This window comes from Nanorana parkeri, unplaced genomic scaffold (assembly GCF_000935625.1).
Source record: "Nanorana parkeri isolate BGI_ZX_2015 unplaced genomic scaffold, ASM93562v1 scaffold979, whole genome shotgun sequence".
Lineage (NCBI taxonomy): Eukaryota > Metazoa > Chordata > Amphibia > Anura > Dicroglossidae > Nanorana > Nanorana parkeri.
Window position 1 is genome coordinate 325,061 of NW_017307247.1, and position 18,628 is coordinate 343,688.

An 18,628-nucleotide genomic window follows, 5' to 3' on the forward strand; every position below is an offset into this window, starting at 1 on the left:
GCCCGGGGCAGAAATTTTTTTTCGCCCCCCCCCATTATATAAACAACCACTGGAACTGTACCCTGCACCTCCCCCCCACACACACATGTTTTTATTTTTCAAATTTTAATATTTTATTTTTTTGAAACTTTTTCATTTTTTTAAATCAATTTTTATTTATTAATACATTTTTTATTAAATATTTTTATTTTTTACTTTACTTTTAGGGGCTTCGGGGAAATATTGGGGGTCTAAACAGACCCCTGATATTTCCCTTTAAAAATAGAAAAAGAGATTGAGGACACAGAGTCCTCAATCTCTTTTTCTGTGTCCCCTGTTATCAATGAACAGGAATCCTTTATGAGTGTTCCTGTTCATTGATAACATGGTATGTTTACTATAACTACAATTATGAATGAACAGGAGGAGATGTAGATCACTCCCATTCATTCATAATTGAGGATATAGTATACATACCAGGTCCTCAATTATGTACAAACACTCAGCGATCACTGATCACTGAGTGCTTGTACCCGTTCTCCTCTCTGACACACACTGTCATAGGAGGCTGCGAGAGGAGAGCCCAGCCTCCTGTGACAGCGCTGGCTGTCTCCGCCCCCACACCGCTCTGCTGCACTGTGATAGGCGGCCAAGCGGTGTGGGAGGAAAGACACCGGCCGCTCACATCGCTCGTCCCGCAGCGCTCGGCCGGCTGTCATTTTCTCTCTGATTCCTTTCATCCCTGCTGGGCACTGCTCTGTGTCCCAGCGGGGATGAAAGGAATCACGGCCGCGCCGACAAAACGGCAGGAAAATGTCACTTTCGGCATTTAGCCGAAAGTGCCATTTTCGTCCGGCGCCCCCCCTTCACTTTTCGCCCGGGGCCCGCGCCCCTGCTGCACCCCCGGTTGTTACGCCACTGTATCAAACATTTTTGAATGCCCATCTAAACAAAAAAGAATGCACATACTTACCTCTTCTTCTACCTGCGTGGCCAAATGCCACTTTGATGAAGAGGAATAGAGCTTGTTACTTCCAAAACTGACACTTCAAGGAAAGTTCCCTGCGGAACTATAGTCGGAGGAAGGGACATGACTGATGCAGGTCAGACCTGAACCAGAAGGAGTTAGGTGAGTATTGGATGGAAGGGTGTTTTTTCTGTTGACTCCTTTTCTGCATTTAAGGTGGAATTTGTGCTTTGGGAAATATGTCTGACTTAATTTTCTTCTAGGTTGGTCGTCCATCGGGCGGGTCCCTGGCGGTGCCATACATCGACAACTTGCTCTCCGCAAAGTGAAATGGGGCGGAGTAGTAGGGAAGTGCCAATGGTGGGGCTACTGGGCTCTATAGCTTGGTAGCCAGTAAGAACTTGGGCAACTGTTGGTGGGCGTACCCACTCGGGCCAGAATATGGGCGGCCGGTGGCTGGTACAGTAAACAATGGGTACACCCCCCATAAGCGGTGAGTGGTGTTTTTTGGCACTCGTCAGGGACCGAAGTATTTTGTTCTTGATACATAATATGTTCTGCGACTATTTTAAATGTTTACATCGCTGTGGCCATTGAACCTTTCAATAAATGTTATTACATTACGTTTTTTGAAATTACTGTGTTCAGTGTGTTATTTAGGTGGGAGGTGAGGGTTACTTGGCCTTGCAGTCAGTCATGTGTCTCCCTTCGTGGTTCCTCCCACTGATCTCCACATCACTACAGAATATGATATGGAGGTTAGTGGGAGATACCACTGAGCGTTGCTAAGGACACAGAAAATCGACACTCCCGGAAGTGTCAGTTTCTTCACAGACTTAAGCCTGCGATTCTTACAATCAGGGCAGCATTCAGGGTTATGGACGGCAGGAGAGGAAAGTATTTAGATTCTTTTTTACAGGGGCAGTTTTTATTTGTATTTATAAATTGCTGACAGGGATGGTTTAAAAACCTCATTGTACCCAGAATCCCGAGTCACATTGGTAGGCAAATATCAATTAGATTTTTTGGTTGATAGTCTTTGCCACCTCTCAACCCTCACTATTGTCCACATGGATTGCCAGTCTATCACAATGATGGGCTGGTAGTTTGGATCAAAAGGGGATTGGATCAGGTAATGGACCAGGAAATATGGTTGACATTTGTATACCAAGTTGACCTGGGATTTGGGGAGCTGAATAAGAATGGACCTAACGTTGCTTTCCATGTAAGGCCTTTGGATGTTGAGATACTTCTTCACAGTACATGTTCAAATTGACCTTAGCCATCAGTCAGGTTCCAGCTCCCCATATCTGAAAAAAGTGCAAAAGCACCAGACTACAAGTTACATAGCTAAAGCTATTGGAAGTCCAATGTGTTCGAATTCATTATTTCTGTCATTCGGAAATTCGTACATTCGAAAGCATAGGGATTTCCGAATGACAGAAATAATGAATCCGAATTTCCAATAACGAGAATAAAGTTTTTATTTGTTAAGCTTCGACTTTAGAAGAAAAAGAAATCATAATTTTCATTAGCTCTAGTATTTATGAAAGTATTTTCCTTGTAGCAAAGTGACATTAGACAAAAGAAAAAAAAATCAGCAGAAAGAAAAAAATTGATACCAGACCCCTTAGGTCTAGTAGGGATGTTAGGGTGGACCTCCAATGTAAAAAAAAAACAAAACTGTGGGGTTCCCCCCGAATGTCATACCAGAATGTCAACGACAAAAAAATGAAAAAATAAATCCAAATGAGACCCTTAAACCTGGGCACAGGCCTGGCAGGGCAGGAAAGGGGGTTAACAAATGCCCCCCTTCCTGCGCCATACCAGGCCACAGGCCCTCGATGTGGTGAGGGTGCTTTGCCAGGGGAGCACCCTATGCCAATGAGGACAAGAGCCTCTTTCTCTCAACCCTTGCCTGGTGGTTGTGGGGGCATGTGAGCAGGGGTGCTTATTTGCATCTGGGTACCACCTCATAAAGGGGGCACCCAGATGCCACCCCCCCTTCCTTGTGAATGAGTAAGGAGTAGTTGTTACCCCTTCTAAAAAAAAGGATCCACTGATGTAATCCAACGTCAATCACGATGAATGACGCTCGCCGGAATAAAAAAAAGTCGGATTTGTTCGAATTCGTTATTTCTGTCATTTGGATATTCGTATGCATCCGAATGTGCAAATCTCTGAAAATTCTTCCGCATTACAATTAGGAACGAAACCAATCACATATGTCTACTACATCTCCCTCCTTTTTAGTCTAAATGAGAACAATGACCTAAATAGTCCTGTTTACAGCCAATGCTATGCCAGTAGACATTGTGAGATAATCAAATAATGTATGTAAGTCCAAATTTTCTCTGATGTGTATGGCCAAACTAAAGCAGATATTGCAAAAATCCCATTTAATGAAGAAGCGACAGAACCTGAATCTGTCTTGAAATCATCCATCTGTAATGCCCTGCACAGCTGCACTTTGGCTGGGAATAGGAGGATCAGTACTACACTATATTGCCAAAAGTATTGGGACACTCCTCCAAATCATTGGATTCAGGTGTTCCAATCACCTTCATGGCCACAGATGTATAAAATCAAGCACCTAGGCATGCAGATGCTTCTACAAACATTTGTGAAAGAATGGGTCGCTCTCCCGAGCTCAGTGAGTTCAAGCGTGGTACCGTGATAGGTTGCCACCTGTGCAATAAGTCCATCCATTAAATTTCCTTGCTACTAAATGTACCACAGTCAACTGTTAGTGGTATTATAACAAAGTGGAAGCAACTGGGATCAACAGCATCTCAGCCACGAAGTGGTAGGCCAGGTAAAATGACAGAGCAGGGTCAGCGCATGCTGAAGCGCACAGTGCGCAGAGGTCACCAACTGTCTGCAGAGTCAATAGCTACAGAACTCCAAACTTTGTGTGGCCTTCAGATTGGCACAACAACAGTGCATAGCGAGCTTCATGGAATGGGTTTCCATGGCCGAGCAGCTGCATCCAAGCCTTACATCACCAAATTTTGGTGGATGGGGGATTATGGTGTGGGGTTGTTTTTTAGGGGTTGGGCTTGGCCCCTTAGTTCTAGTGAAGGGAACTCTTAAGGCATCAGCATACCAAGACATTTTGGGCAATTTTATGCTCCCAACTTTGTGGTAACAGTTTGGGGATGGCCCCTTCCTGATCCAACATGACTGCACACCAGTGCACAAAGCAAGGTCCATAAAGACATGAATGAGCGTGTTTGGGGTGGAGGAACTTGACTGGCCTGCACAGAGTCTTGACCTCAACCCTATAGAACACCTTTGGGATGAATTGGAGCGGAGACTGCAAGCCTGGCCTTCTCGTCCAACATCAGTACCTGACCTCACAAATGGTCAAACATTCCCATAGACACACTCCTAAACCTTGTGGACGCCTTCCCAGAAGAGTTGAAGCTGTTATAGCGGCAAAGGGGGAGCCAACTCAAAATTGAACCCTACGGACTAAGACTGGGATGCCATTAAAGTTCATATGCGTGTAAAGGCAGGTGTCCCAATACATTTGGCAATATAGTGTATCTGGCTACTGCAGTACAAATATGTTGATAGGCACCATGCATGTTACCAGGAGGAGAGAGCAGAGCAAACAGGGATATTACCTCATCACTGTCACGCTTTCTTTTTTCTTTTTTTTTTACACAAAATTTTTATTCTTTTCAAAAAGAAAAGTCAAAAAGCATAGTATAGTCATAGTAAACCGAAAATTTCGTGATAAATACATAAAACAGTCTTAACTAGTAATGGACAAACAAGTAGGACCGTTGGCTACAAAGAACATATAGAGGAAATTACTATAAACCGTCAATAGATGAAACCACTAAACCACCAATAGAGTGCACTACTATAATCCAATTACGGCGATATAAGCCCCAATAGTGAGCAAAAACAGAGACATAAGAGCTAATAATGGAGCAGTAGATAACATGGAGAGTGAAGTAAAGAAAAGGGGGTATTAAATAGGTAGAAACTATAACACGGCGGATATGCTCTCTACTCAAATCACAGGGGATTCCAGCGAATCTGTAGATGGACCGGGTCAAAGTTCAAGGATCTATCATAGGATGTGGTCCAGGGCTCCCATATTTTTTTGAATTTAGCAAAGGAATCATCTAAGATAGATGTCAGATGCTCATTTATCATCACAACAGTAATGCGATTTTTAACCTCCACCAAACTAAGTTCAGGGGATTTCCAGGATCTAGCAATTGTTTGTTTTGTGGCCATGAATATGTTAGATATCAGGCATTGTTGATGTAGGAGCGCTTCCCACGGATTCTTGGTCAGGTCACATTCAAAAATTACATTAATTAGAGCATAAATTCTGGTCCATAAGCGTTTAGCTTTAGGACAGTCCCACCAAATATGTCTCATGGTGCCAAGATGACCACACCTCCTAAAACATTGAGAGGATTGAGAGGGGAAGAATTTGTGGATGCGGGACGGTGTGTAATACCAGCGAAACAATACTTTATAGGAGTTTTCTTGCGTTAGGACATTTCATGAACAATAGTTTATATTTCCCCAAATTGCCGTCCAATCAGCTTCAGAAATAGAGGAACCCAAATCATCCTCCCAATTAGTTTGGTAGAGTATAGTGGATTATGAAAGATTTTCGGATAGGGAGGATTGGATTAATGTTATCAGACCGGGCGAGTGTGGATCACCCCTACATCTGTGTTCAAAAGGGGTAATAGAATAGGGTGGTGAAGCTAAGCAACTCAAGGATTGTATAAAGTTACAAATTATCTTGGTAGTGGTATAACTCAGTGTGTGGTATTTGTAATGATTCTCTGAGCTGAGTGAAGGTACGAATCCCCTGGGGCGTGAGCATGGAGAATACATTTTCCAAACCAGCCGTCGTCCAGCAAGAAAATCTTTTTGGGGTTAACCATCCAAGGGTAAAAGGGAGGGCAATGAGTAAGCGACAGAAGAGGAAGATGTGGAGAAATAAGACGGCCCACATATTTCACCAAATCCCATATCCTTAAAGAGTGTCGCATGGCAGGACCCAGGCAAGAGGGTCTATAAGAGGGTGGGAGCCACAGTAAATTAGAAATTAGAGGGAAGGCATCCACTATATTGAGGGAAACCCATAAGGGCAAATACGATTTGGAAGATAAGAGTACAAGAGGGGCAATTTGCGCTGCTCTATAATAATTCAGGAAATTAGGCACCCCCAAACCCCATTGCAGCCTTGGCCTGAAAAGAACTCAATTGTGTATGCGCGGTTTAGTTCCTCTCCAAATAAGATTGGAAGAATCCCTTTGTATTATGCGAAGGATATGGGAAGGCACAGATATTGGTAAAACTCTAAATACATAGAGTAGCTTAGGAAGAAAGGACATTTTAATGGCATGGATGCGCCCTATCCAGGACACGAAAATCTTTCCAAGAAATCAGGAGCTGCTTAAGTTGATGAAGTAAACTAGGGTAATTTTCTTGATAAAGAGTAGAATACAATGGAGTGAGTTTAATTCCTAAATATTGAAGGGAGGACGACCACGGGAAAGAGTATTGAAGTCACGCTTCAGTAATTAGCCAGTCAGTAATCTGAGTGTGTTTTTGACTAAGATGTATTACCACTGCACATAGGTCAAGAACCTGGCTTTGCAGTCTTGCAGGCGTGCCTAAATCACAGGACTTACTGAACAGAATTACAAGTCTTTTAGCTGGTAAAAGAGTTACCAAAAAGTATTTCAGCTGTGTGTTTAGCTGTTTGCCTGGAGTTCAGCTTTAATTGTGCTGTTGGCAGCAGGTGCAATAATTGAAGATCCGTAATTAATACTCCAGAGATAGTAATCTGCTGCCTTATTTATATACATGAGTAAAAGCAACTCCTGAGCAACTATGACATTCATGTTTTGTGCTCTAACTTTTCTTTTTGTAAACCTGAAAAGGAACTGCTGTCCAAACAAATGCGTGTTTATGGTTGTTGGCAGCAGAGCTGTTTAGATCTGAGTTTGTGATGTTGGAAGTATTTCTAATGTGCAGACAGCTGATACTACCTAGACTTCAATTGTGTCTGTGCCTATGGCTTAAACCTCATTGACTGTGAGAGGAGCCATGCTGCCCCTCTCCACCACAATACCACCACCAATGACACTCTCAGCATTTTCAGGAGGATGAATGGCCAAATGACTTTCGATGCGGAACTGATTTTACAGTTTTTAGTGGATGGTGGCATTTGATGGTGGAAAGTGGTGCCTCTGAGGGACCCTATTGGTAAGATATTACCAATAGGGTTATGATGGTACAACCGGCACTTGTAAGGGGGTCCGTCCATTCAATACTTTATTTGCAAAAAGGCATAAAAGCAGCCAACAAACAAATGCTAACGCCTTTGGATGCAGCTGCTCGGCCATGGAAACCCATTCCATGAAGCTCTCTACGCACTGTTGTTGTGCCAATCTGAAGGCCACACAAAGTTTGGAGGTCTGTAGCTATTGACTCTGCATGCAGTTGACAACTTCTGCGCACTGTGCGCTTCAGTATGCACTGACCCCGCTCTGTCACTTTACGTGGCCTACCACTTCGTGGCAGAATTGCTGTTACTCCCAGTTGCTTCCACTCTGTTATAATACCACTAACCAGGGCCGGACTGGCCATAGGGCAAACCGGGCACTTGCCCGGTGGGCCGGGCCGGCCAGAACACAATCAGCCTGATTGTGTTCGGGCCGGTTTGCTATGCCTGATATCTGCAAAGCCCACCACAGATCCTGCAGAGCCCCCCTGAGATCCTGCGGGGTCTCTGCAGGATCTGTGGCGGGCTTTGCAGGGTCTCAAGGGGGCTTTGCAAGATCTGTGGTGAGCCCTGCGAGGTCTATGGTGGGCAGAGCCCACCACAGATCCTGCACAGCACCCTGAGACTGCAGGGTCTCGGGGGCTGTGCATGATCTGTAAAAAATCATCAACCGAACTTCTGCGTTGATTTGGCTGTGCTAGGTTCCCGCGCAGCGGCCTTCTGGGGAACCACGCGTGCCTTCTTACCGGGCTTCCACCAGCTGCCTATCTTCCCCTTCTGAGACCCTTTGCTGGAGACTTCAGGCTGGTACCCGGAGCAGAGTGCCAGCACAAAGTATGTACCAAATTCATATACTATTATTCTGCATTGCTGTATAATGTTTTGCAGGGATTTTTAGTCCTCTATAGCTGATGGTATTCTGCATTAGAGTGTAAGCTCCTCTGTACAGAGACTGATGTGACTTCTCTGTATAGCACTGCGGAATATGTCAGAGCTTTATAAATGTATAATAATAGTGTGTGACTGTGCGGGGGACATTAGAGTGTTAGCTACTTTAGTGCAGAGAATGCTATGGGGGTTGGGGGGCCAGTGAGATCCGATTCTCTATAGCAATATGTCTGTGAAGGTTCTCATTCATCCAGGTCACATGGTATATCTGTAAAAAATAAGTCAAGGCAACTGGACTTTCTGTATTTTTCTTAAAGACGTTTCACTGGTCATCCAACCAGCTTTCTCAATTCAGAAATTTCTGATATGAGAAAGCTGGTTGGATGACTAGTGAAATGTCTTCAAGTAAAATACAGAAAGTCCAGTTGCCTTGACTTATTTTTTACAGATATTCTCTATAGCAAGCTTCCTACATTGTTGCAAGGTTTGTGTATTGGTTGTAGCAGGGCTTGTGTGTCAGCTGTAGCCCTCCGGTACTTACTAGTGGCTGGCCCTGCCCCTCGATTGCGCTTCTGTGTTTGGCTCCGCCCCCTGTTGTGAGGGGTGGGGCCTGTTGGTGGTCACGTGATTGGGCTGCTCAGTCTAAAATGCCCGGGGCTATTTTTAGTCCCAGTCCGGCCCTGCCACTAACAGTTGACTGTGGAATATTTAGTAGCAAGGAAATTTCACAGAACACCTGAATCCAATGATTTAGAAGGGTGTCCCAATACTTTTGACAATATAGTGTATGTACTATCTATGAAATTGCAGTAGGAAGATCCAAAAACGTAGGTTGGGCAGGAACACTTAAAGCTCTTTGATGGGCAGAATTAGTATATATGGCAGGAATTTCATCTGATGAGTATTCAACACCTATAAGAAGACTGAGACTGACTCAATCCACCAGGCTCCACCTATTACTAAAATATCACTCAGGGGTAGAGTGGCCCTTGAAAGGTGTTGTACGCACATCACCAATAATCATCTGGTTTATATACACAATAAATAACATAACTAATACATTATCTTTTTTTTTTTTTAAACAGACTTGTATTGAAAATTTTGACACATAAATACTTTATTTTTTAACATTGATCACTATGTTGTATCTCTTTTTGTATTTCTTACCTTTTAGTCTACAAGCTCAGTTGAGTAAGGAAGGCTACATATATTAAAAGGGGGTCGAGGGGGGCTACATATATTAAAAGTGCTGCATGCACACCTCAGCCCTTAGTGGGTTTACAATTATACACGGTCCCTCCTCTTTCCCTGCCCCCATTATGTTCCCTGTTTGCCAGTCTCTCTCTCTCTCCTTGCTGGCTGTCACCGAACAGAAAGCTGCAGACTTTATTGATTGTTTCCTGGGCTTTGCTGGCTGCATGAAATCAAACAGCATTACCTGCCCTCTGGAGAAACTCCTGCAAGAGAAACTCTGCTACTCACACTGGCTGCCTGAGAAGAAGGGGTCGGACAAGCCTTTCCTCCTTGGGTGAGGATGGTGTAGCTGGCAGAAGAGGAGACACCAGGCAGCTGCTGCACTAGGGCATCCTAGACAGACAGAGGAGACAGAACTTGGAATTTGGGATTGCACTGATCCTCTCTGACATTTGCATCTTCATGGGCAAAGTGTGGAAACAGCAGATGTACCCCCAGTACACCACCTACTACTACCCCCAGTACCTGCAGGCTAAGGTAGGCACGGCTAAACTGGTACGCTGTTACTGGCTCCCAGAGAGATGTTTAGAATGCATATTATTTGGAAGAAGCTGTTTTGTAAATGACAGTATCACGGATCAGCGTTCTACTAGCAGGAACTCGATGGAGCTCTTACAAGGGGGTGGGGAATTAAAGGCACAGGAGCCAAACATGTCCTGTTTCAGCTTTCTGGTCTTTGGATTAGATTTCAGATCAGCTGATCCATGTTGTAATTTAGCAGCGCATTCACTTGGTTTTCCTCTTCACGGTGGCCCCTGAGCAGATTGCTACCCTAGGAGGTCACTGTAAAGCGGCAGACGACACGGATTTTAAAATCCTGCTAGCAGCAGCCTTCGTGTAGATCGTATACTAAGAAGAATGCTGTATACAACAATCTGGAGGATCAGTTGATCATAATAAATTTGCCTAGGGGGTTGGAGAGGTGAACACCTCTCAGAATGATTGAGTTCAGGTATTTTCAGTGAAGGGTACTGCTACAGCATATAGTACAAATAATTGTAAGATAATTGTGTGTTTCCAATCATGTGTCAGTTTGGAACAGCTTCTTTCTATTCCGCATGGCTCTATCCATTTGCACAGGTTTGCATCCACTTTAGTGCGGCGGAAGAGCCCTCACCTCAACCCTACTGAAAACCTTTGGGATGAACTAAAGCAACTGCAAACCAGATCTTCTCATTCAACATCATCATACCTGATCTCAGAAAAGGTCTTAAACTGTAAGAGGTGGAGGCCCAACATTATATGAACTCCGATAGTTTTGATATAGGATGTCCTACAAACTCATACAAATTCAAATTAGATATAGAGGCACTTACAGGTGTTGGAGTGGAGAGAAGTAAAACCATTGGCGCTTTACTGTCAACGTTTCGATGGAGCTCAGTCGATCTTGAGAAAGATGGACTTAGCTCCATCAAAATGTTGACAATAAAACGATGATGCTTTGACTTCACAATGCTGCAAGACCCGTTTGTGCCTCTATATCCACTTTAGATTTGTATGGATATTTTTGTGGATGGGCACCTGGTATTTACCTTACAAATAGAGTGTTGTGGCTACCTCTGGAACTCATATAGGTATGGTGGTGAAGTGTCCAAACATTTGGACATATAAAGTACTTCCTTGATTCTTTAATCCTAACATTTTTGTCTGGTGTAGAGTTGTATTGACACTAGATACAGTTTTATAGTACCCCCTCTTTGTTGTTTATGTGCAAATTCAGGAATTATGACAGGTTGCTCTTCGGCTACCTTCTTTTGTTTATATCCTAAAGGTTTAGGCCCTGCCCACCCACACACACCACCCCTTTGAGGTCACAAATAAACTTTACAACTAGGCCCCACCTCAAAGGTACTGTATTGTTATCTTTCCTGAAGAAAGATAGGAGGTCTCTCGAGGGAAATGAAGAATTGAGGAAATATAGAAAACTGACACCACCAATCTTGAGTGCAGATTGGTCTAAAAAGCTTTCAACACGCTTCAAATTCTCTTGTGACTAGTGATCTATGAAAAGTCCTTAAGTTCTGAACATAGTACATGTACATAGTACATGTACACAGTTGCCAAATGTCCTTCTTTCGTCAGGACAGATTCCAATTTTGCAAACTGTTTCATAAATTGCCCATGGTATCTCATTATATGTCCCATCAGACAAAATATACCTGCATTTTTTCCTAAATCTAGAAATGTGTCTTGCTAGTTTCTGGAAATGTTGGCAGCAATGCATGTACAGTAAAGTAGCACAGTAGGATTGAATCACATAAACTGGAGCAAAGTAAAAAAGAAACAAAATTGGAGCCATTATTAATACAGTGTCATCCAAACATTCCTGATAATCTTTAGTAGAGGTAAACTGATTGGCTGTGGACTTTTTTTGGTGGCAGTTTTTGCAACTAAAACCTGATCAAAACATATCTTAACTGGTCTGACCACAAAAAAATAAGTCTGATTGGTTGCTATAGGTTACTGTACTGTGCACATAACCATTGCCCAATACATGACCCTACTGTATGAGATGTCCCCCAGCCATACAGCCATGCCATCCTGGGCCCAGGGGAAAGTGAGGTGGAGGGTACTGCCTTGAATATCCATGTATCTTTTTTCATACTTGTGGTTGTTTAGAGCTCCCAGAAATTCTGAGGGTGAGGGTCAAAGTTTGGGCACAAAAGAATCCATAGAGAGGTGATTTGGGACCCATTTTCCCACCGCCCTTGTCCCAGTGAGGCTCAGAGGTGTTGCCAAGAAGGGGTAATCAAATTTTAACTAGGCTCCCATGAAAAGGTAAAACCAGACTCAAAAAGTGAAAAATTGCTATGTTATGGGGAACATTTAGAACATAATTGTGCCTCAGCAGGAAACTGAAAAATGTACCCTTTGTCTGGAATTACTCCTAAAAAAACTGCAGTGCCCTTCCTGGTATGTGAGGGTGCCTAGGCACTCCTGTGTCTCCTGCCTCATAGCTGTACATCTGCAGTGTGAGATCTGAGGCACTGCTGCCTCTGACTTCTAGTCTCAGGAGTCAGATTTGGTGATGTCACAACTGTGATGCTCGGTGTTCTCTAACATGAGGAAGCAACCCCTGCCACTACCAAGATGGCCACATCCATACAGACACATTGCAGAACAAGGCATGGTAAGTCAGTAATAGGGAGGCAACAAGCAATACTGGTCGTTTGCCCCCGCTGCCTGCACTTTGTTAGAGATCAGTTCCTTTTTAAGGCTACCCTAATGGTTTCACAAGAACTGGAAGGATCATAATGAGACATTATATATTCTATTTATTTTAGTATTTTAACACAGGTAAGTGCAGTGGAACAATGAAAAACAGCGGAGATTAAAGTCCCTTTAGGAGGAAACCAGGTTACTGAGATAAAAATGCCTTGGCTTCTTGCAGCATAGCAAACATGAGATTTGTTTCATCCCTGTAACTGTGTGTGTCATCGAGCTATTGTCTGCGGGTTTATGAGAAAGAAGCACTGTTGGCAGTTTTTTCAGCTGTAGAGAAAACTGACACAAGGATGTTGCTGGCACAGATGGTTTACAGGACAGCAGTCAGCTTCTTCCTGCAAAGTCCTTGGAAATGAGGGCTGTCAGTTACAGATTCCAGGAGGTGACAGCGCTGTGTCTCTTGTGTTACATATGCGACCTCTGATACCATGAGCCTCAACCAGCCCCCACATTTGAAAAAAAAAAGCCTGGGATGACTGGTCATTGAATTAAGAAGGTGGACTGAAGATCTGCTGGTCTAGTTAATACAAATGGAGACCCCTCCCTTTACCAAGACCACAATCCATTGTTATGTGTTGAGCAAACAAAAAATTGGTGTGTCAGTGCTTAGAAGTCATAGATCAATGTATCACAGGGGTACATGCACATATGTTTTTACTAGCCTTTCCCAGCTGGAGAGAGCTTGTTCTTTTCTGATATATATATCTATATATATAGATATATATATATTATATGGCCAAATTATTATGAACACCTGAAGTTTGTAGTCAAATTAGCTATAATTAGCTATAATTTTGCGCTGAAGTTGCTAGAGGGCCAGACCATTATAAGTAGGGAAGCAGGTTGTTTTACCACAAGTAGAAGTGATTTTTTTCTGAAGATATGGGTAAACAATGCGATTTAACAGTCTTTGAACGTGGGATGATTGTTGGCGCTCGGAGCCATGGAGCGAGTATCAGCAAAACAGCAGAATTCGTTAAATGTTCAAGAGCAGCTGTTGTTAAGTGTTTAATAACTGGACTGTCAGCAGAAAATCTGGGTCTGAATGTGCGAATTGTGGCCGCCAGCAACTAGTCAATGTTAGGGCAGAACGGAGAGTGGCAAGACTGGTGCGAGACAACAGAAGGGCAACAGTGCAGTGTCAGATTCCTCGCATCACCTTTCATCATCTCGTGGAGTCCCAACAAAGTCATCTCGTGGAGTCATCTTGTGGCCCAAGAAAGTACTGATGGGGTGGTCATAATAATCTTGCCACTCAGTGTATATATATACACTGAGTGGCAAGATTATTATGACCACCCCATGGTCATAATACGAGATGACTCCACGAGATATGTAAATTAGAGTTTTGTGCCCTTTGCCATGTATATGTTAAAGTATATGTAAAGCCAAATGTGTGGGGTTTTTTTAAACAAAGTAGGGAACGGTTTGCTATGTCTGTGTATCAATAGAGAGATTTCTCTCCATTTCCCATGCCAGAGGAATAACAGGACAGAAGTGTAAATCTCTCCAAAAGGGAGGGGAAATGTCTCTTAAACAATTGGGAATGGAACTAGTGTTCCCAAAAGAAGATTTCCCTTCACCCCCTGGTCTGGTTGGCAGTTTTTCAGTGGCTTATCCAGGGAATGGCACATATAGCACATGCCCTGGGTGCCACTTGAAGGGGGGCTCTGCTCCATGGGTCAGCTAAAGTTTTCCGACACATGGGGGGTGATTTACTAACCTAAACACACGCACGCACCAGGTGCGTGTGATTTTCACACAGCAAAACGTATTTATCAACCAAAAAGTCTCTAAAAGCATATTTCCACTAATGCCATATATGGAAAAATCATGCACATGATGCATATATAATGCTGCTTCACAGTTTAGACAAAAATGGTTAGCTCATGCATTTACATTCCTGCATTCATCAACGCAAGCAACACAACATAGAGCTAATTTACACAACATCACCTTGCAATTCATGCTTGGCTTTGCACAACACACCTGCTGGGTGTGTACACACTACAAAGATGTTTAGATTCCACCCATAGATCATGCTGGGAGGGAACACACTACAGAGGTGTATACATGTTCGTGGTGTGTTTATAAGGTTAGTAAATCAACCTCATGGAGTCAGCTGACTTTTATACTCTCCCCATCCCTCTCCCTTAAACATCCCCCCGCCCGGCTCTTAGCAACCAGGGATGCTCTAGTTGGTGTCCTGCTCACTTTCTGGCAACCAGTGATGTCACTGGTTGCCAGGTGCAGCCAGAGTGTCCCAGGTTGTTAAGAGCCACGTGGGGAGATGTGTATGGCCCTTATACATCTACTCGCCTGGCTCTTGGCAACCTGGGATGCTCAGGCCTGCATTCCACCCATCATACAGCAACCAGAGACTTCACTGGTTGTCAGGAGCTGGGCAGGACACCAGGGGTGCAGTTTGTTGTAGATACACCTCTGCCATTATTTTAAAACTTCCACTCCCAATTCACTAAAAAAAATTATTTAAATATACAGAACATAAGAATAAAATAGCTCCACGTGAAAATACAGCCACACTCTGTGAATCCTCATCAAAATCAAAAGTATTTATTCAAAAATAGCATAACATTGTAGCATAACAATCCCATGCAAGAGCAACTTATAAGAATAAAATAGTTATTTTCAATCCAAACATTCTGTGAAGGTATCCCACCTTTTTAAGGGAAATAAAAAAAAGCTTAAGGGCCCATTGAGACTTTTCCATTCTGGTACGTTATGTGAAAGCATGCATGGTAGGGCATTTGGGTGCAATTGTCAATGAAAGCAATGGGTTTAAATACTTGCCAAAATAGAAAAAAATAAGAAAGCCCAGCACTGCCTGACCACTTGTCTACTTATTTACCTTTTGGTAACTAAAATTCTGTATAGATTTATATATGTTAACAGAGGTAGGGAGAATGGGGTGTGTTGTCTTTAACTCAGTGGTGTATGTGTAAAATGATCTCTATTCAGGGCTATTTACAACGCAAGCTGCTAACGCTATTCACAGCATAGCAGTAACTCGTTCTACATTAAAACCTGAATTCACAACCTCAAGTGTGCCACTGGCTGGTAGCAAGTGGTAAATTTGAAATATCCATTTGCAATGCTTCATACCAAATTTTAAGTAAAAAAAAACTGTATAACTCTCTCTCTCGGTATATATAAATTGTATACTTACCTATCAGTAATTTTCCTTTCCTGGAAACGAATACATGGCAGCATATGAATTGGTTTAGCTCTGCCCCTTACCCAATCACAGGACCAGTTATGCTATAAATTAAAGGAGAACTATGAGATGAGTGATTTCTACTCACCTCATAGTTCTAAGCCGACCTGTGACAATGAGACTGTCACAGGTCGGCTCAGTAGATCGGGAGGTGAGAGAACACATACCGGGTTCCCTCACCTCTCGATCCTGAGCCTCCCAAGGCCACCAAAGGAAAATTACCGATAGGTAAGTATACAATTTTCCGTTTTCCTGACACCAGCATGGCAGCATACAAATGGGACATAGCAAGCAAAAAACAAGGGAGGGCAAAGTTGAGATATTTATTTATATATATATATACATATATATATATATACATATTTACAGAAAATAAGGAGGGAGAATGAGAGAGGGAGAAAATAAGGGAAATACAGGTGGATGAGGACTAGATAAAAGTTTGAATATTTGCCTTATGTTCTTTTTACAAATTTTTACAGCCTATTTTAGTTATATACGGCTTTTCTTCATTCCCCCCCCCTTTTATTCTCTGGTTTATTGCAGGGAATGATAAAATACTACAGACCCAGCTGGTCTGCTATCCCCTAAATTACATTATTCAGAGAATGATGATTCAAGCTTTCCTAACCTTCAGCTAAGCCACATGACTCCTGATGGATGAAGCTGCTCAGAGTTAAGTAGCCGGGATGACCTCAGTTTGCTATTACTGTGCAGAATACTGTACTGATTACATGTAAGCAAGAAACGGTTATGTGAGAAAATCATTTATAGCATGCACTATTTTTTGGCTATCGTGTAAAGTCACATGGGTGCAGGGACTCACAATAGAGTTGCCCGGTGCGAGGTGCAGAGCCCTTTTGTGTAATCTTTTATTTTGTCTTGGGCAGTGTCAGGACCTGTTGTGTGTACCCGGTCGTATCAGTGTAATACAATCACTCATTTTAATCACATTTAAATGCTGGGCAGATGCTGTTTGCATGGCACTAGCTCCCCTAGATAAATAGGAATTTCCTATACTTGTTAGTGCCATGTAGGAACGCTAGTGCCGTGCGAGTGGCATCCACCTGGCTACACCCTTGGTGGAACCTTTAAATGAACCCATCGTATTTTGACTTAGTTCTTATAGCTGAACTCCTGTGAAGTGAACTGTTTACCTGACAGAAGAAGTGCAGTTCTGTTAAGTCAGGCTCGTAACCTAATCACTCTGGTTGGACTGCATAGCTAGGTCCCGGGCCTGCTGACTGGACAATGAATGAGCAACGGAACATCGTTGAAGTCTTCCTCTGCTTACTCCACTCTTTCCTTCTGTGTGCACATGCACACTGCAGCAGAAATTGATTGGCTTCCAGAAGTAGCCCTCCTTCACCCAATCTGAATTCTGCTGTGCAAGGCATAACAGGAGTCATTAGGAGATTTAGGTACTTTAACCCGTAATTTGGAAAATACATTTAGGGCTCAATTAGTTATTTGTCTGGATGGTTTTGCAGTGTTAGGTAGGTATATTGACGTGTGTTTCCAAAGCATTTAGGAATTGGAGCACATAGAGTTAACAGCCATTGACCAAAGCTAGTTAATACCTGTTGTCATCGCATCAAACCACATGTTATGGTGTATCTATGGGCCTCCCGACGCACTATAAACGGCAGACATAATATATGTGTTTCAAATTGCACTGCAAGGCAGCGTAGAGATGGGAACAGACACTATGGGGATGCTTTATAAATCATTTACCCCGACATACACTGACTGAATGCAACTAGATGGAACCAAGGAGAATAAAAATTCCTATACTCCTCGGCTCCATCTAGTGGCGAGAATGCCATACGAGCTCCATTCAGCCAGCGAATGTCAAAGAAGATGATTTAGAAATCATCCCCTATATTAGGTGTAGGCAAACTCTAGCCCTCCAGCTCTGGTGAAACTTCAGATCCCATCATGCATCTGCCTCTGGGAGTCATGCTTATGGCTGTCAGAGTCTTGCAATGCCTAATGGTATTTGTAGTTGCACCACAGCTGGAGGGCTAGAGTTTGCCTACCTCTGCCCTACATAATGGGAAAGTTGGGCACATGCATTTGAGCACTTTGCCTTAAAACACAACAATGTAAATAGGCCCTTAACCCCTTCGTGACTGACGACGTACAGTGTACGTCGCCAGCATCGGGGCTGTTTAAACAGACACTTTTGATTAATATATAACTGCAATAACCGGTCTTTTCTTTGAATGTTATAGGCGCCTTGAGTTTAGCTTTACAAAAGGAACATATTTATAGAATGTAAAAACACCCCATGCAATCTCCACTATAGAAATAAATAAATTGCTACATTGTAAAGTGCCAGAGGAGTCCCTGCCTGCAAAGCTGAAAACAAAAACATACTACATGGGGCAGAATCCATTCCTACTGACTTCATTATTTTTCAATAGCACCAACACATTTTACATGCTTCTCCAGATTAAATGATAGAGCAGTAACATCAGACCCTGCCCGTGAAGGGGATTAACTCTGAAATCCCGATCACAATCATAGAAACACACTTTGGGTGGAAGCTGATTAACCTGCTAGTATGATTTTGGCACAAACTGCATGTAGATAGTGTCCTTGATGGTAACTGAACCCACAGCCCGGTTCTAGCTGCCTAACCATTGCTTCATTCATTCATCTGTATATCCCCCCCATCCTTCTTTCTGTCTATTGATTTATTCTGTTCATTCTGCTACACATAGAAATTCTGACGTTGCTAAAGCACTATGCACAACGATTCGGAATGACCCTACTGACATTGCAGCAAGTGGTTTGGCATGTTTGCCGT

The 18,628-nt window shown here is 43.0% G+C and overlaps 1 protein-coding gene across 1 annotated transcript in view; it reads left to right on the forward strand.

Moving 5' to 3' along the window:
- Window positions 1-9,452: 9,452 nt before the first annotated feature.
- The window catches only part of RBMS1 (RNA binding motif single stranded interacting protein 1), a 320,245-nt gene continuing 311,069 nt past the window's right edge, over window positions 9,453-18,628 (forward strand). The window contains exon 1 of the mRNA XM_018566823.1: window positions 9,453-9,836. Coding sequence (XP_018422325.1) covers window positions 9,762-9,836 — 75 coding nt within the window. The 5' untranslated portion in view covers window positions 9,453-9,761. The remainder of the gene's footprint in view (window positions 9,837-18,628) is intronic.